Source organism: Plectropomus leopardus, chromosome 5 (assembly GCF_026936395.1).
Source record: "Plectropomus leopardus strain MGB_pleo_1.0 chromosome 5, ASM2693639v1, whole genome shotgun sequence".
Classification (NCBI taxonomy): Eukaryota; Metazoa; Chordata; class Actinopteri; order Perciformes; family Serranidae; genus Plectropomus; species Plectropomus leopardus.
In genome coordinates this window covers 33,111,687-33,137,686 of record NC_142180.1, presented here as the reverse complement: position 1 = coordinate 33,137,686, position 26,000 = coordinate 33,111,687, and the positions used below count along the sequence as shown (strand labels likewise).

General features: G+C 39.1%; 1 protein-coding gene across 5 annotated transcripts; it reads left to right on the top strand.

Annotated features, from left to right (window-relative positions):
- The first annotated feature begins 1,463 nt into the window (after positions 1 to 1,463).
- On the top strand, positions 1,464 to 25,282 carry nek1 (NIMA-related kinase 1). 5 transcript variants are annotated; one of them, XM_042483498.2, is made up of 36 exons: positions 1,464 to 1,536; positions 1,930 to 2,087; positions 2,197 to 2,293; positions 2,387 to 2,484; positions 2,664 to 2,747; positions 2,999 to 3,066; positions 3,227 to 3,313; positions 3,782 to 3,836; positions 4,148 to 4,348; positions 4,437 to 4,509; positions 6,031 to 6,182; positions 6,394 to 6,459; positions 6,772 to 6,831; positions 6,910 to 6,957; positions 7,410 to 7,490; positions 7,704 to 7,870; positions 7,958 to 8,077; positions 8,192 to 8,294; positions 9,917 to 10,003; positions 10,584 to 10,667; positions 10,770 to 10,847; positions 11,954 to 12,049; positions 12,145 to 12,357; positions 12,448 to 12,501; positions 12,639 to 12,879; positions 13,576 to 13,701; positions 13,827 to 14,003; positions 14,458 to 14,661; positions 14,764 to 14,869; positions 16,091 to 16,158; positions 16,252 to 16,469; positions 16,983 to 17,140; positions 18,140 to 18,522; positions 19,672 to 19,808; positions 19,912 to 20,044; positions 24,407 to 25,282. In XM_042483498.2, exons 2-36 carry the CDS (start codon positions 1,971 to 1,973, stop codon positions 24,418 to 24,420), a joined length of 4,254 nt encoding a protein of 1,417 aa, XP_042339432.2. In that variant the 5' UTR covers positions 1,464 to 1,536; positions 1,930 to 1,970; the 3' UTR covers positions 24,421 to 25,282. The 5 variants fall into 5 exon arrangements, with proteins under 5 accessions (XP_042339432.2, XP_087934125.1, XP_042339439.2 ...); XM_088077998.1 differs by lacking the exon at positions 1,464 to 1,536 and adding an exon at positions 1,664 to 1,682; XM_088077999.1 differs by lacking the exon at positions 6,394 to 6,459.
- The last annotated feature ends 718 nt before the right edge of the window (positions 25,283 to 26,000 follow it).

Genomic DNA, 26,000 nt, shown 5'->3' with positions numbered 1-26,000 from the left:
TGGTTACTTTTTTTAAACCCAGGAGAGCATCATTTGCATAGACTCTTTGTCAGTGCAATTGGAGGTCATGCCATGTGCAGTATGTACCTTAGTTATGACTTTTTTAAATCATAATTAGGACTTTTTATCTCGTAAATTTGACTTTTAAACTCATAACTATGACTTTTTAGTGCTAGCTTAGCACTGCTCTTAGTGCTGCTCTTTCTACCCAGTAAGTGAGTCAGACATTGTGCTGAAATTAGCTGACCAATATGGACAAATAATTAGCCTACTCATATTGTTGGGCATGTGTTACTGTTTAATTGTGGTGCATTCTCTTTTATTTTATTAATGAATAATCACAACTAAGAAATAATTGATGCACTGAGGCAGTTGTTTGTCCTACACTGTCTGCTGCAGGTACATGTTTTTGCCTGTGCAGTAATAGGCTAATGTACTCCATAACTGTCCAGATGCAGTCTGGAAACGTTTGCAGAGGCTACCTCTGGAGAAGGGCCTTCTAATGTACCATCTACACATCTCCTGTGGAAGCGTGGAAATTTAGCCAATTATTTGTGGTTTCTGAGAAACTGCTGTTATCATTGTTGTTGTTATTACTGAATATAACTGTTAAATCTTGTAAAAACTAAGTGCAGGTCTTATTTGTATTAAATAAAGTTAGTTTGTACAGTGCCTGCTTTACATGAAGTAGAATGAAACAACAGACTTAATGCAGTGGTGTAACAGTATGGATTTACTGTATGTTTGAATTCAGCTGCAGGTCAAGCAGCAGATACCACCAGCATCACCACATCCAGCCAATTTTAGAGTGTAAAACCTGATGTCTCTGATACACTGCAATGTTGCCATAGTTGGCCTACTATTATTATGTAATATTCCAATTAAACCTTGTAACTTGCTCTAATTGGCATGCCGGGGGGGATGCGTGGGCACCTTGCCTAGGGCACCAAAATGGCTAGAGCTGGCCCTGTATATATGTATTATATATATATATATATATATATATATATATATATATATATATGTGTGTGTGTGTGTGTGTGTGTTTATATTTATTTGTTTGTTGTTTTTTTCAGTAAATACAGGACTTTTGTTTTTAACAGAGTACTGAATACTTCGACTAAAAGCCATTAGCAGTTAGTCAAATAAAATAAAGTTCCATTTTTTGGTAAATAATACCAAAAACATTGGTAAAAGAAATTGCAAACATAACGTAAATTTTAACGTAAGTGCATTTTATTGTCCAAATGTTTCCGTCAGAGCCGTTTCTAGTGCACTAGTTTCCATGGTCGCTTCACTTCCTCGATTGGCTCATGGTTGCTATGGAAAATGTCCACAGCAACAGTACCACTAGGGGTGGGATCTGGGACGCTGAAAGATGATTGACATCTTTTTGAACCAATTGGCAATCGAGAAATAGGAAGGCGACCAATGAAAATGCATCAAAATGAGAGCTGTAGTTAGCTAGAGAGCGCGAGGGCGGTAGCTACAGCTCGAGCACAGGACCTCTGTGAGACAGCAGCGAAAAGACTAATGGTAAGTGTTAGCCACCTCATAGCATTTACATAACGCTACATACTGAGCTAATTAAATATATTACCTAGTGTTGAGTGCACTGACAGGGTATATATTTAATGTAGGGTGGTCTTGGTCTACTGTTTTCGCCAAACTACTTTGTAACGGTAACGTTAGCTATCTTGCTAGAAGTGGTGTTAGCATGTGTTGTCTCAGCATCACAGACCGTCTGAGGCAAGAGATGCTTTTCTGTCTGACACCGTTCCTCGAAGGAAATAACGTTGCTGTGTATTTTTACAACATGACATGCAATCAGAATTACTGAAGTTATGCAATATTTCAAAGCGACATTAATTTGACTTATCCTGAAAACATAATCTCGAGCACAGCTTTGCAATATGTGCCTCTTTTCAGTCTTTGCAGACCCAGCATGAGGATCCAGTCATCCCACTAACATGGACAAGTACGAAAAGGTGAAGAAAATTGGGGAAGGTTCATTTGGGAAAGCCATCCTCGTCAAATCCAAAGAGGATGGACGCCAGTATGTCATCAAGGAGATTGGCATATCTGCAGTAAGCCACTCATATGCATCATGTAACCCAAGCTTCACGTGTCGCTGTTACTGTGAGCTCCCTTTTGCTGCCTTGCTCTTACACCATTATCTGCTCATTATTTTGACAGATGTCAAGTAAAGAGAGGCAGGAATCTCGCAAGGAGGTTGCTGTTCTTGCCAACATGAGTCATCCCAACATTGTACAGTATAAGGAGTCTTTTGAAGGTATTCACTCACTCCAGGAACCATCTTTTGCAATTATATTTCAATTGGCACAATGTAGACTGTATAGTATTACTCCAAATACCTTATTTTCAGAGGGGGGCTGCCTGTATATTGTGATGGACTACTGTGAGGGTGGAGACCTCTTCAAGAAGATCAACTCTCAGAAAGGAGTGCTGTTCTCAGAAGAGCAAGTAAGCCACTTATACACTGAGACAGTCATGAACATGTGGATTAAACTAGTGCTGCTCATTTCCTTTGTCCTCTCATTTGAAGTGTATTAAGACTGTTTTAATGTTTGTTTTTTCTTGACATAAGAATTATTCAAGTTGATATTGTATAATGTGGGTTTACGATCTTCTCCCTTTCCTAGATCTTGGATTGGTTTGTGCAGATTTGCCTGGCACTGAAGCATGTGCATGATCGAAAAATTCTCCACAGGGACATCAAATCACAGGTGTTGCTGCATACACCACAGGACCATCTGAACTTGATTTTTGTATAAAGTGTGATGTTTGCGTATTATGCAATGTTGAACATTTTTTGTTAAATTGTATGATTTATGTGTTGGACCCGAGGGAGACTAGCTGATGTCAGTGTTAGCTAATCAGAATCTCTATAATCTATATAAACTAAACCTTTCCTCTGTGATTATAAGGTGTTTATTTGACACATTTCACATTATTTACATGTCTTTTTCTTGCATAGAACATCTTTTTGACTAAAGATGGGACAGTACAGCTTGGAGACTTTGGCATTGCAAGAGTGCTGAACAGGTATGTAAAATGTCAAATTTGTCTTTAACTAAACTTTTAATTTTTTATGCACATGCATGTTTCATGCATCTAAGATCTGAATTGGTTTGCATATTTCTACAAATCCAAGATTTTGTAATAGTAAAGCATAATAAACTTTTAATTATCCTCTAATTTCCAGCACTGTAGAACTGGCAAGAACATGTATCGGCACGCCATATTACCTATCACCAGAGATCTGCGAAAATAAACCGTACAACAACAAAAGGTACTAACTTGATGTTGTGTTTGACTCGTTTGTGGTGTGCATGAATATTTAATAGTAATGCAGGGGACAAGATTTGTCCAACTGAATTGTGCGTCATGTAGGATTAGGTGGCTGCTTCTGGGTGATGTAAAGGTATCGTGTCTCCTCTTTATTGAGTGAACCTGCTTGTCTGCAGCTACAGCAGGAAGCTAATATTGATTTCCTCTTTAACTATTTTAAGTATGCATGTAATTTAATCCACTTTAGTTACAATTAATTAAGTAAATTTAGCAGTATGTTAATGTCCTTTGTGGTATTTTCTCAGCAATGAAACCTTTTTTTCTCCACTTAATGATAAAGAAAGGAAGACCATTGCAAGTGACTGTCAATACTTTATTAAATGAATGTAAATCTTCCCCAAAACTTATCCCTGCCTGTCCATTTGTATGCTCTCTCCTTTCACTTTTCCTACTCTCCCTCCCTCTGCAGTGATATTTGGGCCCTAGGGTGTGTCCTTTATGAAATGTGCACTCTTAAGCATGCAGTAAGTATTCTATGTGTGAGCTGTTTATTAATTCATGTAGATATAATGTATCTTATGTAGCAACGGGAAGCCCTCTCACATGCTTTGATGTCTTCTCTGTATGTACTGTATGTTTCATGGTTGACAAGCTAAGTTGCAAAGGATGAGTCATTTTTCCAGAGGCTCCTAATCAAATCTGGAGCTCTTTGTAGTCCCAGCCACTCCCTTAATGACCCTTGCTTTACTCCAGCATTGCTTTTGATTGAGAATGATTGCCCACGGTAATTTCATTGCAGTGGTTATTTACGTTTTATGCTTATATTTCTCCTCAGTTTGAAGCTGGCAACATGAAAAACCTAGTTTTGAAGATCATCCGCGGCTCATACCCTCCTGTGTCTGTTCACTACTCCCAAGAACTGCGCTCTCTCTTGGCACTGCTGTTCAAACGCAGCCCTCGAGAGAGGCCCTCAGTCATCAGCGTACTGGACAAACCTTTCCTGGCCTGTAGGATAGAGAGGTTCCTCACACCACAGGTAGAGCACACAGTCAGTTGTCTTTGATACAGACTGAATTTACATGAACCAGACTGTTTTTTGGTAAAGTCATTTGTTCTGGTTTCAGATCATTGCTCAGGAATTCCGCCATACTTTTCTTCACAAGCAGCCTAAAGTGGGTATGGTGCAGGGGCCACCAGGTAAGCAAATAGACTTTTTCCATACAAAAGCACATGCCCGATGCACAGCACTGTCAGCCCTTATAACTTGGTGCAGGTGATGGCGGGTAACAACAGATTGATAGTAAATAAGTAGATCCACCGCACACAAGAAGGCTGAATTACGTCCTCTTTTATTTAGTCCTCAGTTGAAATGTTGCAAATGAAGACTAAATAAATAACTACTTATTTACTTTAAATCTAGGGTTTCTCCATACTTGGGGCTAGGGAAGGAACAATATATGATTTTTTCAAGGATTCTCATTTTTTTTTAAAACACTTGCAGTATGTTAATCGTGAATTTCCATTATCAGCATAAATGTGAATATTGCATCCAGCATCACGCAAAGAGACTGCCGGGCAACCAATGGTAAACAAAACTCTGGAAAAACAGGCTGCACTTGCACCAACCTGAGGACACAGATCACTAGGAGTTACCAAATCCTTTTTTTTTTAACTCTCCTATCATGCTGAAAAAAGAAGTACAGCCATTATATTATGGGGAAGATTGAGCCTCACTGTTTAATACCCTTAAAAACAGACAATTAGTTCATTTTATGAAGTCCCAGTTAAACAGCAGTTGGAGCATCTGTAGCTTTCGAAACGTGATGAATTTCTGTTGAAGTGGAATATGTGGGCGGTGTATAGTTATGAGAGGGATTAGTTGAAATCGTTCAGACTTTATTAGATAATATAAAAGCTTAGGTGTTGCTCAATAGGAGCATTACAAAGCTGTAGAGAGATTCAGAGCTGTAGAGGACTGTTGGGCAAATCAGGAGCAGGAGGGAGAAATGAGTGAACGAGACCTGAACCACCCTCTTTTGGCAATGTAAACAAACTGTGTCTTTAATTTGTACCACTCTGTGATGGAGATGTTTTACACTGACAGTTGTGTTAGACCTCAATTTAGAGGGAGAAATAAATCACTGGATTTGCTTCCATTAGCGGTCGAAATGTATTACTTTGTTGGTGCAATGTAGGCCAGAGGTTTGAAATACTAAGTGGATTTCAACCATAGTGTAAATAACATAAAAGAATTGCACTTTCATGTTAAATTTTCTTCTATTTATTATTCTGCAGAGACCAGTTAGTAGGAATATACAGTAATTATTATATTTATTTGTATTGCATAATGTATTTTATTTAATTTAACCTTAATTTAACCAGGTTAGTCCCAGTGAAATTAAGAATCTCTTTTTCAGTGGAGACCTGGCCAAGACAGTCAGCAATAAAGACTCAAAACTGCTGACAGAGACACAAAGGGAGAAAAAATACAATTCACACACACTAAAATTTGCATTAAAAGAGATTTATGTATGAGTCAAAAGGGAACTTTCTAGGCATCACTTGTACAGCCAGGCAGGATAACAACTTCAACATCCTATAGAATCTGCTTCTAAGTCTTTCGTTTTAGATGTTTACAAAACATCTAAAAACACCAGCTCCTTGCTGTTGAATACTGACTTGGATAAATATGTTTGTATTTTCTACTTGTGTGACCAGCCAAGCGTCCTGCTCCTGGCTCCATACCACTCACCCCAGCCCAGAAGATTACCAAACCAGCCACCAAATATGGAGTGCCTTTAACTGTGAAGAAGGTGTCGGATGCAGCCAAAAAGCCTGCAGAGAGGAAACCGGCTGTAAAGCATAAACCGGTCAGTAGACTGTTGATGTTAATGACAAGCTGTTGTGATGTTTAAGCTTCACTCATGATTTTTTTGTTTTGTTTGTTTGCTTTTGGAGTAAAAAAGCTCTATTTGATGTTGGGCTCCTAGTCTGGCATGTCGGAGGCTTTTCCCATCTGTCTGTGTTTTTACATCATCGTCTGTGGGCAACCTCTGAACCCCAGTGTCATATGTTGCTTAGGCCCCTCTCCCAGCAGCCCCCCAGAGAAGAGTGAGTCAAGTGGAGGAAGAGAGGAAAAAACATGAGGTACAGCTGAGAGCCCCTCATCACTTGAATTTACTATTAGACTCCCCTTCCTTTTCTCTCTCCTGTTTACTCACACATGAAGGTCCCTTCCTACCAGCCTTTATAGTTTTCTCTCCCTCTCATTCCGCTTGATCCCTATATTCACCCACTCTTTGCTCCCGGCCCATTCTGAGTGTTTTTCTCTGTTAACCGGCCTTTACCTCCTCACCTGCCTGCCCAGTGACGGAGCAGTCCTGCTGCCTCTTGCCTCAAAGAGGGTTTCTTTATTAAGGTGTCTCTTTTTGATTGAGATGCTTTTGCCTCATGCTGCAGGAAGGCATCAGAAAGAAAAAGATGGAGCTGATTGACAAAGAAAGGAAACAGAGAGAGCAGGTGGGTGCATTGTTAAGTCCCTCCTCAAAGTGATCATTTAGGGAACTACTGAGAGTGTAACATCTGTGTTTTCTTCAGGTGTTTCTGTTGAAAGCGGAGCAAATGAAGAGATATGAAAAGGAAAAGGTAGGTGTTCCTCATGGGCATAGTTATTTCTCTTTCTTTATGTATCAAGTCATTACTGTTAATTTATTTGTTTGCTCTGGGGTCTGTGTGGTTAAAAAAGCTCATTTAAAAACCCAAATAAATTAATAAATAGTAAAAAATTATTTTTTCATTAAAAGGTTAGTTAGATAGTTGGTTTGTTTTGCTGTACAAATTCCTCTCAAATCATGTTAACTTTCTTTTATTATAACAACGTTTGGAAATTATTAGGTAGTAGATGTTTTTTTGCTCCATACATGATTTGAACCATTTTGAAATCAACCAGATGAGAACCTGTTGGTTCTCTGTAAGTGGTTTTGTTTACAATTCTTATTACTCTTATTTTTTAGTAGGAGGGTGGAATTGGAAAAAATAAATGTACTGTATGTCTCCATCTGAAACTGAAAAAATGATGAATGTTTGATCTATCACAGATCAATCGTATAAACCAAGCCAGAGAACAAGGCTGGAAGCACGTCCTGAGTTCGAGTGGAGGTAGCAGCCCAGAAAGGAAGGTAATACGTCCATTTCCTTTTTTGTGATACAAAGTGTCGTCTTTTACATAAAGCTTTGACGTATATTTTATGCATTATTACATTAAATTATTATCATCTCTCTGTTTTCTTTTTTACATGTACAAAATTTACAAAATAAATCAAATAAATGACAAATCAGTTGTTACAGCTCCTCCGTCAGGCTCACAACCACGTTTTTTCTCCTGAACTCAGTGTTTTGTAGGTGGTGGAAAGAGGACTGTCCCAAGCTCCACTCCAGCCTACGTCCCAAGTAAAACCCCATATGAACAATACCACGCTGCTCTGGACCAAATGGCTGAACCACAGCCTAAAGTCATCAGCAGAGAGGGCTCCTCAGCAGGACCAGGCAGTCCCATTCGGTAAGTTCAGATGTTTATCTCTGTATTTTAGGTGATAGACGTGTTTTGAATATATGTCTTTATGACCTTGTCTCTGTGTGGAACAAGCGTACCAGCTGCTGCTGGCCCCGTGCTGTCCAACGGCCCCGCCCGGCTCCTAAACCCTGATGCAATCAAGAGAGAACTACAGAGGCTGCAGCACGTCTCTAAACCATTTCATGTCAGCAGGTCAGTCCAGCAGCTTCTTCATAATCAGTACATCTGGACTGAAACTCCACGTCCTTGTCTGGGTTGTTTTGCAGTATGAAAAGTTGACTATTAATGACCATATTCTGTTTTCAGGCCGCGTGGTCAGGTGGCCTGTGGACGGGCTTATCAGGTTGAGGAGTTTTTACAGAGGAAAAGAGAAGCCTTGCTCAACAAAGTCCGTGCTGAGGGACAGCTGGTACGTAGTGTAACTTATGCTTTAATTTCAAGGGCAACCTATTTAATATTTAGTCCTGTTTTTGAAATATAGAACCCTCCTATCATAGGTAAGCCTTTGCCTAATAGGTATAGTTTCTGTGCACAGGCATAAAAAGTGACATTAATGTGTTTATTGCAAATAAAGCTCTGGTCAGTGATTTTTATGTAAACACTGAATTAAATGGCTCCATGCGTAATAAAAGTGGTGCTAGTACTGCCAAACCCGCTCAACATCAGCCAGGTGTCAGTTCATGTTTTCTAAGGGTGAGATCAAATAGCTCTCTCTGCCAACCCCAAACCATGAACTGCCTGCTCTCTCTCCATGAGCTCATACAAGCCTTTAAGTAAGTTACCTTTTTAGCACAAATCGCACTGAGCCAAAGTAATGGAGGAATGGCTGGTGAAGAAAGTAAAACACACGAAATGCCAGAAAGATTAAATTAATCAATCAAATAAAGCTAGAGTATATCAACGGTCATTTTCTGTCTGCTTTGGAGTTTACTTAAAAGGGAACACCACCCTAAATCAAAAATTCAAATATGTTATTTTCCGTAGCCTCAAATATAATTTGTGAACATGAGCTACTCTCTTTCAAAGCCAAAAACCAGAGAAGTAAGTCTCAATCTTGTGATGTCATGGGGTGTAAAGTCTGGAGCTTCTCCATTGACAATGAATGGGAGCCTGAATTTGTGGATTCACAGAATGTTTGTTTTCTTTTTTATACCCAAATGAGCTTTATTCTGTTGTAGTGTTGTCAGTTCTGAAACAGAAAATGTACCCAATTTATTCAGAACATTTCCCTAAGTGTTCTCAGTGTCATCTATAACACCTTTGTCAATTCATTGTCCAAATAGTAGTTCAGGACATCACAAATGTGAGTTTTAGCACCATAGCTTTTAGATTGAGTTTTTCTTATTTAAAATTTTTTTGGACTGTCTTAGACTACAGGAATAATATGAACGAGTTTTAAAAATGGGTGTAGTTCTCCAACACTCCATTTATAGATTTTTCAGCCACTAGGGGGTGGAAAAACCATAGAAGAAGCTGACAGAATAACTCGCCATGTTAAGTTTTTGTAGCTAATGAGTGTGCAAACAATTGGGCCCTTTGACATCCAGCAGAAATAGAGCAACATAATCATCCCGCTGAAGTTGTGATTTTGGCCACTTGATGAATACAAATCTAAAGTGTGCTGGCCAGGCTTGGTCTTTACCGACCCCTGAGGGTCATGTCTGGGTTTTCAGCTTAGTAAATGGTTGACCTTATTCTTCAGTTGGCTGCCAAGTTAATCTTTCTGCTGCGTGGTGCTGTGCAGATTTATTGCTTGAAACCAGCTGCCATATGCTGTATGGAAGGAGGTTGATGAGAGTAAGGAATCAAAGAGATAATCTGTTCACTGAAAACAGAAAACAACAGGCTGAAATACTTTGTAGAGCTGCACATTTGGATGATAATTCAGTGGGTTACATGTAGTGATTTGATCTAGTGTTTATGTAAAAATATTGATCGATGCAGTGTTGCCTCCTGGCCCCGGCTCCTGACTGTTGTGCCAATTAGATGTTCGGGGCTATTAAAAATGTGGTTAAATTGAACGGTAAACAGGGCACTCGACAAAATCTGGCGGCACTCTATGGAAGCCGGACTGGTTCGTTTCGGTGCAGGAGACCCAAAGCCAACAAAGAGGAGGAGGTAGGAGCCCAGACCTGAATACCCAGCCTTTCACTCCACCTCACTCATCGCACGTCTGGCTTGGCTGGTCGTCCTTCATACATCTGCACAAAACTCCCTTTGACACTCCCATAATTCAGCCCAGCAGCTCAAACCCCTGCCCGCCCCTTTGCACAACATATGACGTTCCACTGTCCAGTATGAGCTGTTGTACTTTTTATTTTGCCTCCCAATAATCACAGTTTTTACAGCAATAAATACCATTATTTTTGCTTGTTTGTTGTGTATAATGTCCCATTTCAAATAACCAAACCACCTCAGTTTTGAGTTGTTTTTTTTTTCGTTTTTTTGCTTTGAATGGAGCACATAATTTTTGCTTACTGCTGAATGTAATTTTTTTTCCAGCTGAATGTTTAATGTTGTTATGGTACAAACACAAACATCATACTGTGTTGTGGGTAAAACTTTGTCTTTTAACTGCTTCCTGTGTATGTGATTTTATTTTTGTATGATTTAACCACAGGTAGCAGTGTTTTGTCTATGTGTGTCTGTGCAGATGTGTTGGGCATACAGTGTGTAACATTTCTGTTTTTGTTCTCAGGAGTACTTGTCAAGACTGAGGCAGATCCGCTTGCAGAACTTCAATGAGCGTCAGCAGATCAAAGCGCGACTCCGAGGAGAGAAGGTACAGTCCTCCGCGCTCAGATCCTGGGAGCACCTTTTAATGAGTGCTCTCTGCTTTCTCTGACATTTCGTCTTCCAACTGTTGCTGGTGTGTATTTTTCAGTACGACAGTGATGGTTCTGACAGCCAAGAGTCCAGTGAGGAAGCCGAGCTCAGGAGAAAGAAGATTGAAGCTTTAAAAGTGAGTCTGTCCGTAAAAAATAATATGTTTTACAATATGCAACATTGACAGCAAGAGCAACACAGACAACGCCGAGACAAAATCAAACAGATAATAAAATGTCAACAAAAGAGCAAGTTAATGTCAGTCAGTCTAAGCTAAGATTTTGAAAAGACCAACATCTCCCCTTCAAACAACCTTAGCCTGTTACTTATTCTCTTGGTTGCTTATATCACAGAGTTCCTACGCAGTATGGAAAAATACTGAATTTTGAGGTCTGGTTAAGTATGGAAAAAAGAAAAGAGAGAGTGTGTAATATTTGTCTGCAGGTTCCAAAAAAATCTTGAAAAAAAAGCGTCTTAAATTCAATTTCACAAATATTAGGCCTTAAATATCATCATCAAATAGTCTCAAATTTGAGTTTGTGATTTGTTTCTTTAATTTCATTTGTCAAAATTAGTCAGTCTTATCAGTCCACATTTCTGATGTTAGAAATTTTTAAACCTACCATTAAATGTAACACTGTCTTTTTCCTTGCAGCATGATTGCACAGAGTCATAATGTAACATACATTTAACAGTTGGATTCTCAAACTGTTTATTTACATAAAAACATCTAGCCATTTGTACTCAGATGTCAAATACGGTATGAAAAACCTACAGAGAAGTCTGCAAATTTGAGTATGAAAAAAAGCATGAAATTTTGAAATGGAAAATGTTTAGGGACACTGTAATCAGGATTCGAAGATGTAGCGAGATGCTTAATCAGGAGCCCTGCAGGAAGTGCAATCCTATAATCAATTCTACAATTACCCAGCAACCAGTGTAGAGAAAATAAACAAGGCTGCTATTGTCAAAACTCTGATGCTTCATTGTGCTCTAACTGCAGACTAAAGCCTCATTCCCACTGCTCAAAAAACCTGCTAACACCTGCTAACATCTGTTAACATCTGGCTTTTTGATGCAATAAGAATGCATATGATCAAATGCCATCTGCTCTCCTTTGGTAACCTTCTAGAGTTCAGCAAGGAATAAAACACACTGCAATTACTTATATGCATTTATTTTATATCATTCAGAAAATGTTTGGCCATAGCCTCAATTTTCATGTATATATGCACCTGCTAGGCCCAAGCGAACGCTCGTGCTGCTGTGCTGAAAGAGCAACTAGAGAAGAAGAGGAGAGAGGCATATGAAAGAGAAAAGAAAGCTTGGGAGGACCATGTAAGTTACTTTATTTGCACATTCCTACCATCACTTGGCCTTACTGGTGGACTAGTTTAGCATAGTTTAATCTTGGGTATTGTGTACTGTGACAGCTTGCAGCTCGGGGGGTGAAGGTTGGCTCCCTGGCAGCAGGAAACGTAGGGACGGCAGCAGAAGCAGTAGCAGCATCATCTACCTCTGACAGTCCTCTTCTACAGCCCAGTCCCTCTCAGCCAGATCCAGCTGCCAAAGCTCCAGCCCTGCCTGCATCCAAACCCTCCACCCCAGCTATATCCATGACCGCTGCCCTGAAGAACGTTGGAGCAGTCAGTAAACATTTACAAAGTCTATTACACCGTATGTCATAGTATTGTTTGTATTCCTAAATTATATAAATTTTGCATTTTGTTTTGCAGATTACTCCACTAAAAGAAAAGATACCAGAGCCAGAGACTGCTATGGTCATCCAAGTGAGTGTACAACATGTCAGGAATCATTTTTTGAAGTAACAGTGTGCTAAAATGGCAAGAACTCTGAATCTTCTCCGATTCAATATTTAGAAAGGTAATACGAATATGATAGAAAGTTAATGTTTTCTGTGTAACAGAGTGAGAAAAAGCAGATATTGCGCAGACTAAACCAGAACCTGAAAGCCCAGAGCCCGGTAGAGGAGATGGAGGAGTCGCCTCCACCACCTGCAGAACCAAGTCCTGCCCCCCAACAGAACCAGCCTGACACAGAGAAACGTCCCTCTTCGAATGGAGACCGGAAGAAGTGGGATGCAGCAGAACTGCCTGTACTTCATGTGGCTCAGCAAACCTTAGAGGAAACCTGTTCCACAGCAGCCAGTAAGTCCAGCCATCTCTCAAGCCCCACATATAAAAACAGGTTAAATTTACAGGATCGTATTGTTACTATTGTTACAAGGCTGCAACTAGCAATTAATTTTATTATTATTATTTATTTGTTGAATCATCTGTCATTTATTTTCACAATTAATCAGCTAGATGTTTGGTCTAGATGTAAGAAAATTGTGAAAATTGTCATTCAGTCTTTCCCAAATGATGTCCTCAAATTTTTTTTTCATCCAAAACCTTAAAATACTCAGTTTGCTGTCAATAGAGGAGGGAAGAAATCAGAATTTTTTAAAAATTATTATTGTTATTGGAATTTGGATTGGTGCACATTATACCTCACAGCATACTTGTACAGGCAACAGTGCTATTAACATTATGTTGAATCATTGTTTTGACTTTTTTTTTTAATGGCTGAAACTGATTAATCAGTTATCAAATTAGTAGGTAATTTATTTAATAGTTGACAACTTTTTGATTAATTGTTGCAGCTCTTCTTAATGATGTAATCTTTTGTAGCATTTGTTTATCTAGAACTGAAAGAAACTCTTTACAAATGATTTAGCTTGCTTTTACATAGCAAGAAATAATAATACATTTCCCTTGCATAGACTTTTTCATGTTGTTGCTTCTATCTAGAGGTTTTGAAAAAACTTTGCTCATTTTTTTCTCCCAACATTTTCTTGACAGCCATCTCAGTTACTCCAGAAGACAGACCGTCCTCTGGTGGAGACAGGAAGAAGTGGGAGGCAGGAGCGCCACTTATTCTCTCTGTAGCCCAACAAACTTTAGAGGAGACGTGCATCAGGACCATTGGTGAGTCATGTCCTCCCTGAGTGAGAACACCGAGAAATTACAACAATCTACCATGAGCATGTATGAATGTAAATCTCCCTTCTCTGTCATTCTCTCTCTACGTGTGTGTATGTGTGATGTCTAAGAGCAAACTGCGGGTGAAGTTATACAGATGGGCAGGCTGCAGGAAGAAGCGCCTAGAAAGGTGTGGAGAGCGAGTCCAGACTCTCAGGTGCTGAGAGTCCTTCAGGAGGCAGAGCTTCAGCCTCTCACCCAGCAGCTGGAGACTGTCACCATCTGTGAGGACGAGTTTCCAAGCCCCGGTTAGTTTTTATTTAGTTATCATTGAACTTGTGAAGTTGTTTCATTTTTACTTATTTTAGTTTCAAAGAATGCACTGATGGTTATGATATAGTAGGAGTAGATTGACTTACTGGTGATGCCATATTCTCATAGTAAAGATCACCATCGAATTATAACTTTTTTATTGGCACACAGACGTTTCGGGTCAGACACCCTTCTTCAGCATGTAGATTTGACAATATTACAAAGGAAGCCCAGAGGTGGGGTTAATTATACTGTAAGTCACCACATCAAAACATACAGTTTGTCCCAGCAGGGGGAGCTAAAATTTTTCAAGGCACAGAATCACAGTAATTTGTCAACTGATATGTATTTAAATCATAAAGAAATAAACAATAAAAATTAAATCAATAAATACATTTTTGAACATTGAAATAAAGTTACATTACTGAAGTGATACCATATTCTTCCCAGAAAAGACTAAGCAGACAGCAGCAGCTGAGATTATGAAGACACCTGAAGAAGTGTTACCCTCTAAGCCAACACCGCCTGCTGTGGTTCTGAGTCCAGAGGTCCAGAAAGAGACTGTAGACTCCACAGAGGCCTCACATCAGGAAATATCTGTGGCTGCTGCAGTACAAAGAGTAACACTGCCACCCAACGTCACTGAGATTCAGGGTTAGTGTGACATTTAGCCTGATATTGATTTGATATCTGAACTCCTCTTTTTGAAGTATATTTTTAGTGTAATGCAATCCTGTCTGGTTTGAATTCTTCCAGATCCAGCAGACATGGAGTCATTGGTTTTGGAAGAGACGCCTAAACAGGCCTCACATCGCACAGCTGATGTGCAGAAGGCGTGGGAGCAGGAAGCCCAACAGCCAATGTGACTGTTCATCTTTATTTCTAATTATATTTAAGGGGCAGTTCAGACTTTGTTAATTGGGTTGTATGAGATACTTATCTGTAGTCAGTATATTATCTACAGTAGATAGTAGTTAGCACACCTCCAGTTCGAAGAAGCAGACATGAGTACAGACATGAAAGCTAAGCAATGTATTGCTGTGGACAGGGCAGCAGCAGAATATATTTTAGCCACCTAAATGAATTTATATGAGTTTAAGTGTAGTTATATTAAGAATATTTTCACATCTTAACCTGCCCTCAGACAGCCCTTTAGGACTTTGAACTGAAGCTGCTGTATCCATCTGTGCTCACTTCATCCCACCAGACTCAACTGACAAAACCATTGATTTTACTTGGATCTGTTAGCTTGTTTATGTTATTCTTTGACTTTGGTGAATCACAACTAACTCCTTAAAACATCAAAGTCACACAAGGTCACGCAGCTAGCAATGACCAGCAACTCCTGTGTTCTGCACGGTAAATTACTGTTTTTATCAAAGGTGTCTGGAGGATTTGAAGAGAGCATAGATGAATGTAAGGGCTTCAGTTCCCCATCAGAAGGGCCGTCTGGAGGCAAGGTAAGGGATGAAAATTTTCTAAAAGTAGCATAGGCTACACTTAAACTGATATCGATTTTTTTAGGTCGCTTAAAACGAATCAATAAAGGCAGTTTTTCCGGCGCCGTTTGATTATATGTATGTGACGTGGCAGTTTTCTACCCCGAAGTTATTGTAAACCAACAGTTATGATTGTGATTTGGGCTATAACATAGACTGTATTAATAATATAGTTTTATTGCAAGTAGCTGAAAAGTGGCATACCTCGGCTTGCCGTGGTGCAATCGGACATACTCACATCAATAAATGGATTCTTCCCAGGGGCTTGTATACTGAGACGAGGACAGTAGCCCAATGAAATGGCCTAAATGAGCTATGACTGTAGCTCAGCTGAACTGTGCATGTAAACATACTGACTGACTATGGATAAGTACCTCATACTATACTCTCACTTATAAAATCTAAACTATCTTTTTAAGAAATAAATTTACCCTTTTACACCAAAATGAAAAAGTAGTAATTGTTTACTCGCTCCAGTATTTACCTAAAAGTTGATGTGCCTATAATTTTGGAGTGAAATTTGTTTTTAATACATTTGAAGACATCTTACATGTTTGTGAAGCTAAAGTGTATTTTTCTTACAGGCCACCAGAGGGTATTATAAGACCAGCAGGCACTAAGGAGAGTGCAGAGAAACCAACTGAATCATCCGGTGAGGTTGATGTCTAGTGAGTCAAAGCCACTTTTTTTTTTCCATCATGATGATTATCTTAATTAAATCTACCCTTCCCCTCCCCTCTCCCAGCTTTAGCGCAAAATGAGGAGCCCCTATTTATGAAGTTGTGTTCCCCGGCTCACCGACGCACTGCTGCCCTTGCACTCCTCTCTGCCCAGTCCTCCATGGATGAATCATCCTCATCTCTGGCCTCTCGCTCACGCTCCGTCTCACCTCTGCGCTCCAAACACCACGACGCCCTCCTCATTGGTCTCTCAACTGGCATGTTTGATGCAAACAACCCCAAGGTGATTACTGACTGAGCTTAAATTTAAAAAAAAAAATTCTATTGCTTTTGCTGGAGATGATATAGCATTTTAAGGAAAGATGTGACAGTATGGCATGACACATGATCAGGTGAACAGCTCTTGCAGGGGTTGAGGAAATTGGTCATGTACTTGGTGTGATGTCGAGACTTGTGTGGTATTTTTAGGGAGGAATTCAGTCTTCTTTATTAATGAGAGGGTCTGGAATAGAGCCAGAGCCATTAATCACATAGTCTGAACCTGCAGAGGGTCTGATAGGACAGAAAGAGCATCCATCAACCTATATCTTTCATAACCTTCGTAGGGGACACTGCACAGCATTTTTTACCTGCAAAAAGCTGCACAGAATATAAATGTGGTTGGTTTTGTTAGCCGGCTTTGTTGGTGTTTGGTTGATGTTTACTATAATGGGTTTAATGGTGTCGTTTTTTTGATCAATCAAATGAGCCCCATCAAAGTGTTAAACAGGTCACTCTGTCTCTGTTGTGCTGTTAGATGCTGCGAACGTGCTCGCTACCAGACCTCAGCCGTCTCTTCAGCTCTCAGCAGGACTCTGCAGTGACGAGTGATGCCAACGTTGCCCCAGACAACAACCTGGAAATCGAGGACCTGGAGGAGGCAGCGAAGGATGACGACCAGTCAGAGGCTGAAGAGTAAGACTAATTAAAATGTCAAAAACACAAATATGCCTATGCCACAATGTATGATTTTGGCAAATCATAAACTGCTGCAGTTTAAAGATGGCTGGTAGTTTTAATAGTGACCGAAATCCTGCCTTGGCCCGATTCTGTCAGTCATTTTTAGGCATGAGAGACAACATTAGATAATGGCACAGGCAGTGGTGTTTGAAGATTATTTGAGCTGGGGGTTCTACCACCCAATGTGCCAAAAATGTTACGTCATGACTGCTGTGCTCTAGCTCAATAGTACTCACTCACCACTTACATCTCTGTAATCTACAAAACAGCAATAACTAAACTTTTTATCACAAAAGTACTCCCCTCTTGTAAGAGCATGAGATGTGCAGGCATGTATCCTTTTAGATGTCAGAGCATCTGGTGACAATGTGTCAGCCAGCCCAGATGGCAACAACTTGAACCCAAAATCTGGTCTACTGCAGCAACTTTACAATCAAACACTCCAAGCAACAAAGGAAAATGAGGATGAGGGCATGCTGTTTACGTTCACAGGCAGGGAGATGAACATTATAGACTTGTGTATTTTTGGATTGATATGATTTTGGGAAAGTTAAGTCTCCTCCAGCATGCTGGATGCATTAAATAGATTTAAATACTGTTGCACTCTGCAAACTTGGGCCAAGGCTTCTGCATTTTAAATTTCAATGCTCTATTTAAGGATTCATTTGCTACAAAAATTGCCTGATTCAGGGACATTTTATTATTATTACATAAAAACTTCAGAAATGTCATTTCATTTGATATGTGTTGAATGTGACTGAAATGTTAAAAGTGAAAGTTTTTTTTTATTTTTTAACTGAAGTACTTGTATCGTGTGCAGTTCAGGGAGGGTGCTACAGCACTCTCAGCAACGCTTCCAGCGCCTATAGGCGCAGGTTTCATCTTGTTGAGAAACTATAAATACAGCCAGATGGTGGCATACTGTGTGTAATAACAGAATTCCCTGTTCTCTAGTGCATATGAGGATGAAGACCTGCGGGACATCCGCGCCTCCATGGAGAGACTGCTGCAAGAAGACGGAGACTTAATGACGAGCCCTCCAGAGGTTGGTGCAGGAGATTTTAACGGGAACCCTCCAGAGGGCGAAGATGAACTTTTGAACAGGATAGCAGCTGAGATCGAACAGGACAACATTCAGATGGCTGTAGATGATGATGAAGATGAGGATGATGAAGATGAGGAGGAAGAAGGCGAAGAGGAGGAGGATGAGGAGGATGAAGATGAGGAATGCTCCAATGGGAGTCCTGGCGATGAGGAAGCAGGGGAGCTGCTCTCTAATGGTGTGGGAGAGGGGAACCACAGCGATAACAGCCAGCTCAATGAGGAGTGGCATTCAGGTACGAGCACCGTCATGAGTTATTAAATGTCACAATGTCACAAAATTATTACACGATTTTAATGTGGAAACAGACAATTTTCCAAACCAACCAATAGAACCGTTCCACTCTGAAATATTTTCATTACCCCTCTGCTGAGGTACCGAGAACACTGATCAGAAACTAAAAGATGGAGCTAGTGCAGAGCTTTATTTCTCTCTCTTGCGTTGATTAACCAGGCAAAGACCTTTCCTCTTTGGTTTCCTCAGCCGTTTATTCATGGGAAGATGGTGCTGTAGACTGATGACAACAGAATCGCATTAGATCTCATAGCACCCATCGTTGTCTCATAAGCTCCAACAAAGGTTATAACACAGACAGAAATCATTTAGCTAACGGTCCGTAAGCAGGTTACACCGGAGATTTCCTCTGAAGTTAACGTTACACAGTTAGTGAAGTCACAGTGTGGTGGAACAGAAAAACAACTTCTTTTTGGTGTCAGACAGAACTGCTTAGTGAAAGCGAGGCCTGTAGGGAACCAGTCTAAATGCTGATGGTGTCATTTTTCTGTTGCCATTGCACTGTGAAATCAACATTTACTTCATAATTATAAGTTAAAGCAAAAAAAAACCTGTCTGTTTCCACTTAAATTCAGTTTGTATGGACTGCCCCAGGGAAGATGTTTTTCTCTAGGCCAACTTCTTTTTTTAGGACACGTAAAACTTTTTTGTTTGCGAGTGGGGCATTTACTGATGTATTTTATGTCATAGAAGAAAATGTGAAGGTCTCTTCAGCTTGTGCTTAACCACAGACCTTATTTCAGGCATCTAACCAAAAACTCATTCAAAAAACCAATTGACTTTGAGACGAGAGAACCGGAGGTGCTGAAACTAATTTCCGGATTTTAGGACTCATTACCGGGGTTCTATATTAGCTTTTTTACTGTAAGAACAAATGTTAATTATCCATTTTTGCTGACATGGTGAAAAGCTTGCAGACTACTTAAGCTTATAAAAAAAATAATAATCTTGAGTTAATATTTTATGACATAAGATTCATGCCTTTAATTAGTGGCTGTGTAATAAATAGGTTGTTTTTGCAAACGAAGCACCTTTAGAGTGATCAAGTATAACAGTGTTATTAGAACTGATAAATCCTGCTGCACCACAGATGGCAGCGGAGAGGACCAGGCCGCAGAGGAGGCTGCGCATCATGACAGCATCTTCAGTCGTCTGGAGGAGCTCCGCTTCAATCTGGAGCAGCAGATGGGCTTCGAGAAGTTCATTGAGGCCTACAACAAGATTAAGGTGTGAAATGTTTCTCTCTAAATGTTGACTCTGTTTAACGCTACAACACAAGGCCAACTGAACAGACTGATTTAACAGATGTTTTGTTTTTTTGGCATTTAAGGCTATACACGAAGATGAAGATGAGAATATTGACCTGGGCTCCAGTTTCGTCTTGCGCATATTGGGAACTGAGCACCAGCATCTTTATCCCAACATCCTTCATCTAGTGATGGCAGATGGCGCTTACCAAGAAGGTTAGACTGCAGTTACTTGTTAGTTAACTGCAGATATTTTTATTTTTTCTTCATTTCCACCGAGTCTCTGAAAAGTGTGGTGCTATATCTTTTTTTATTTTTTTATTTGAGTGATAACCCCTCACTTTATTCTGTTAATCTCCATTTTCCACAAATACTGTGTCCTCCCGAGTTTTTAGGTCACTTGTGTAAACCACAGTTTTGTTTCTCTTTTTAACCCTCTTGTGCCTAACTATATTTAGCATGATTATAATAATCATAACAACTTCATTTATATAGCAACTTTAAGAACAGATGTTTACAAAGTGCTTAAACAGATGACGCAAAGGCAGTAACTCAGTGAGTAATGAAATAAACATCAACACACATGCCAAATAGAGAAAGGTCTAGAAAAGTCAAACAGGCAAGAACAAAATGCAAACACAGAAGTTCAACAAGAATAAAGCAAATAAAATTAGTTAAAATGATAATACAGGCAGAATTTGCATGGCAGTTAATGTAAAAAGTGAAAAAATGTAAGATATGTAAATATAAGAATAAAAGCAATAAAAGATGATAAAAAATAATAATATAAGAAGACAACATCAAATCACTGGGGATAAAACAAAGAAAGGAAGATAACAGAGGTAAATAACAGATAGATGAACAAGTAAATAAAGCATGAAAAGGTGGTAAGAGCAGGACGACAGAAGGATAAGGAACGGATAAATCCAGTAAGAGCAGCAAAATAATCGAGGAAGAGAGAAGCAAATGAATAAATACATGATGAGGAAAAGTGCCATTTGCTCTAATTGGCCTAAAAACTTGAAATCTTGTACTGACATATACACACATATTTGGAATTTAGGTTCACATGTAAAAATACACTTTTATTAATAGGGATCGGAATTTATAAGATTTTATGGATACCAAAGCCATAATCGATTCTGCTTATTTTTCCAATTCTTTCTCAATTCCTTAATTGATTCCTGATCAGTTTTCTGTATTTTCAGCATCAGTGGAACAGTTTTATTATCTTGAGTCTGAACACTGTGGAAACAAATTAGAAAAAAGGCATGCAATGTTACTCAGGTGTGCAAAAGCTCCACTGATTAACTGTTTTGTTAGTCAAAGAAAAAAAATCCGCTAAGCCTGCCTGCATGGCGCTAACGTTATTATAACAGGATATTTACCCTCGGTAACAGACATGCTGCTCGGCTGGTATGCAGTGGCACTCATGCATAGAGTGTAAAATACATGGCATTCCTGGAATTTAAGCCCTTGATGTTGTGCAGAAAGATAGTTTCCACTCTGACTTGAAATGATCATTTTACAGAAACTATAAAAGGCACTATTTTCATCTTACTTTGTGAAAGAAAGTCAGAATTTGGGCCATGCCACCCTCTTGTTGCAAGTTTCTTGCAGCGTAGATGCATGAGTCTGTCATTGTTTGCAATGCAGAAAAACATGCCAGCAACTGATGAATTTAGACGCATATGATTCCAATGCATCAGATAATTTTAAACTGGTTCACAACTGGAACAGTTCTCAATTCCCAGCCCCATTTATCAAAAGTCAAAGTCAGGATTTTTTTGTGTGTTTGTTTTTTAAGTCCACCATGTGATTTTTTTTCTACACTGCATTTGTTCACATTTAGCTTTATACCCAATACTTGATTGTGCTTCTTGTAGTTTCTGAAATACAGTCATTTTTTTATTATGCTATATTTAGTCTTTGGGTACGTTGGAATGCTGTTTTTTTTCCCCTAAAACTGAATTAAATATAAAAAAAATTGAAACAGTCTTTTCATGTGGCCAAAGACTAAATATAGCATGATAAGAAAAACTCACTTTTCACTGAATTGGTTTGACCGATTTGAATTTTTTTCAGATATTTACCTGAGAGAAGCCCAATGAACACTTTCTCCAAAACTCAAAATTTGAGTTGTGGGCACTAATAGGATAATAGCAACAATGCTGAATTGTCCTCAGCGGTTGTTCTGCAGGACAGAGCCAAGTCAGAGCACAGCCAGTGTTTAATCTAATCTCTCAAATCCTATCCTCTTTCCTCACATTGCTACTGAGTCATGAAGGGACTAAGTAGATGTGAAACACACCCTTTCTGTCTGCTTTTTTCTGCTGTGAGCCAAGTCAGTTGTCAGACTGAGGCCACAGCAGATACAGGAACAGATGGAGGGAGGGGGGGAGTATTTCTTTTTAGTTTGACAGGTTTCCCTCAGGATGGGAACAGTCTTCAGATAAATTTTCTCGCTGAACATCTCTATTTGACAATTCTTTTGTTTTCTATTTTTACTGTCTTCTGTAGAAGAAATGGAGGATGTATGATAAATGTCAGATATCTCCCCTGAGGACCGATCTCAAGATCTGTGAAAGATGTTTTCCCTTGGTTCCCATCCATACGGCATAACACTGGGTTTATTTTGAAATACTTTTTTGAGGCATCCAACAGAGAACGAATCCATGCACTGTGGTAATGCAGTATAATCGATTGGCTACAGTCACATATTATCAATCACATCCAGGCCACAACTTTCAGAAGACTGCTGCACTGCTGTGGAGGGGGCAGCAGCAGAACATATTTTAGCCACCTAAAAACATCAATATCAATTTAAGTGTATGCTTTACCACTTTATGCTGCCGTCCAACAGGGAACTGAAGCTGTTATATCTGTTTATGCTCCCTTTGAAGCAACAAGACTCCTTTGACAAAAACAGTAATTTTACCTCAAAGACCATGGGAGGTGCTGGTCTACCACTGCCTCAATCAATTATACCCCTTTTCCACCAAAATTAGCACGTGCATGCAGGTTTTTAAACAACACCTGCTAAAAATAAGCGATAGACGTCACAGACAGAGTGGAAATCAAGTTGAAATGTGAAAATGTTCGGTGGTTTTCTTATTTATATCTCTTACTTTTTCAGTCTCTCTTTCAAACTCGTGTTTATTAAATTTGGATCAATATTCGAGTGCTGCTTGGGCAGAGAAGGATGATTTTTTTGTGGCAGCCCATCATTGCATTTTGTCAGTGAAGGGGCTAAATTTAGTGCGTTCACCCGGATGTTGTATATCCATCTCTGCCAAGTAGAGGCGATAGGACCTGGAGCTCATAAATAACCGTGACAACTGCAGAGTCATTTGTCTCGGGTGTAAATGCTGATTGTAACCTTTCCCATTGAATACAAAAGTCAGACGTTAGCAGGCATTAGTATGTTTGTGTCATTGTGTGACTTTGGTGTTTTAATGGGTTAATTCAGATTCACCAAAGTCACAGAATAACATTTATACTTTTTGACATTTTTTATCCTTGAGCAATAATAAGAACATTATGTGACAACCAGCCCCAAAACTTAATTGACAAGCATCCCAACATGGGATTTTTTTAGTTTGCAGCTGAGCTAGCAACCACATGTTGTATGCTAACCATGAAAAAACTATCTAAACTGTACCTCTCCCTTTATACTTTTTAATGGTAATAATTGTTTGTTTTTTTTAAACCTGTTGTGTAAAAGCATAGAAGAGAAACACAGAAGAGCTGGATATTTACATATATGATATTTATATTTCAACATGAAAAAGACAAAGTCCTCTCATATCCCTTTCCCACCTAAAATTAGCGTGTGCACCCAAGTTTTTTAAACACGGGTAAACCCACTAAATATGAGCAATTGGCTGTAATCCCCTTTCCACTAGACTCACCACTGGAGAGCGAGTCTGCCTTTCTGTCAGCTGGACTATGTTTGTCTGTGTGTCAGTGTCTGTGTGTGTTGTTTTGTTGGTGTGTCTGTGCGAAGTCACAGACAGGCAAGAGAAACAGTTAACAGTAGGCGGCAGAAGCATCACAGAGCTTTAAAAACTTTTCAGCAGTTTCTTCTATTTATTTATTTCTTACTTATTAAGTCCCCCTTCAAAATTCAGTGCAGACTCATTTGGAACAGTGTTTTAGTGCTGCTTAGGAGGAGACGGAGGGTAACTAGTGACGGTGCATCATTGCATCTCACCAGTTCCCATCAATGCCGGTCAGGGCCGGGGCGATAAAAAACTGCGTCTACTGCAGAGTCATTTGACCTGGGTGTGAATGTGACCATCTACTGTATGTTATACACAGACTATGGATAAGCGCCTTGTATGATCAACTTAAAAAAATCCAAACTATCCTTTTAAATGGGTTCACCAAAGTCATTAGGATACATCATCTGGGAACCTTAAAAATCTGTACCAGTTTTTGTGCCAATTTAGTCATCTGCTTCCCTTTTGTCGTTTAATATTAAGAGGCACGATCTTACCAATGACCTCTGCTTCTTTAATTAATTATCCTTCCCAACATGCTTCTCTCTCTTTTTCTCTTTTTCTCTCTCTCTCGTAGATAATGATGAATAATGTTTCGAGCAGTAGTGCTGCTGGCAGCTATGACAATCTGCTGGCTATCTGATGTCTTCCCATGACGCACATCATTGGCAGAAGGATCTATGCATGAAGTGTCGCAGCCACGCATCTAACAGTGTTTCAGGCACACTTGCATGATGAGTAACTAGTACACTCCAGGCTGTATTTCGTACTTTTGACTATCAGCACCTGAAACTATTTTCTAACAAGTGTTCATTCAAAAAGTGCATTATAAATACACGTTCTTATTAACCAAAGTTAACTAAGGTTCTGTCAAATGTTAATGAAAGTCTGTGTCTGTACATGAATGAAGCGCGCATATTGTCACGTTGATTGATAACATAATACCTGTTGTGTTTCAGTTTGAATGTTCAGCTTGAATCCGCAGTGGCGTTTTATTTTGGCGGGCAAAGATGTGGTCCTCTCAGGTGCTCTCTTTCTAATTTTCACATCCTCGACTATAGCTTCAAAACATAAACCAGGTCACCTTCAAAGCAAAGTTTACCACGATCTACTCAGAACCAGTAGAACCTCTTTTTTCTTACAACTCTTTTCACCAAACAAGTTAAATATTATCTAATACATTTTCCACGTTTCTTACTGTTTCACTTGACCCAAATTAAATCAAAAGATTTCTGTGAGACTGCTTTGTGTTGCCAAGGTACTGTAGCAAGACTGTGGCACTGGAGTGCTTGGTGTGACGTAGCGGGCCAGGTCGGACTGATGTTCAGTGCAAACATTTGCACTAATGATGTAAGCAATGGTACAGATAATAATAACAAAAAGTAATATTTGATTATAAATTAAATGTTGTAAATCTTTATATAAAATAAACACTTTTTTTTAAGAATCTGAAGACATTTATTGTCTATTTTTTCTTCCTCTATATCATGTTGACATAGCAGTGCTTACAAATTAGCTGTTGAATTATACAAAATATTTTATTAATCATTTGAAACCTGGATTGACATCACTTTCCCTGTGCTGCTTTCAGACACTTTCACAAGTATTTGAACCTTTGAACTTAGTTGCATTTCTTTAAAAAGCATGGGGGAAAAGGCAATGAGCAAATTGGCAAGAAATGTCCCACAAACTGCAAAAAAATCAGTAGATTTAGATTTTATTTTTTTAAAGCTTGAAATTTTTTCTTGAAAAATACAAATCAAATAATCATAGTAAAATATTTATATTTTACACAATCTTTTTTCGTGTAATTTCTCTTTTTTGCTTGTTTTTTTAAAAACATTTTTTTGCTCATTCTCAGGTAATTTCTTACTTTCCCCTAATTTCTTACTTATTTCTGGGTCATTTTGTCTTTTGTTGAGCGATGCCTTCCTTCCCGTGTTTTTGAAAGAAATTAAGACAAATTACAGAGTTTCAAAGGATTAAAGGATAATTTCAGCATTTCAACCTGGACTATATTTTTCAATGTTTTTGTAACAAAATGAATAATAGGAACAACATTTTTTGAAATTGGTCCAGTATTGAGCGAGAGCGCTGAAGCCACAAAACAGCGTTGGAGCATTTACTAAAAGGGCTTTTTAGCCACTGAGCGGCTCACTTTGTTATTCCAA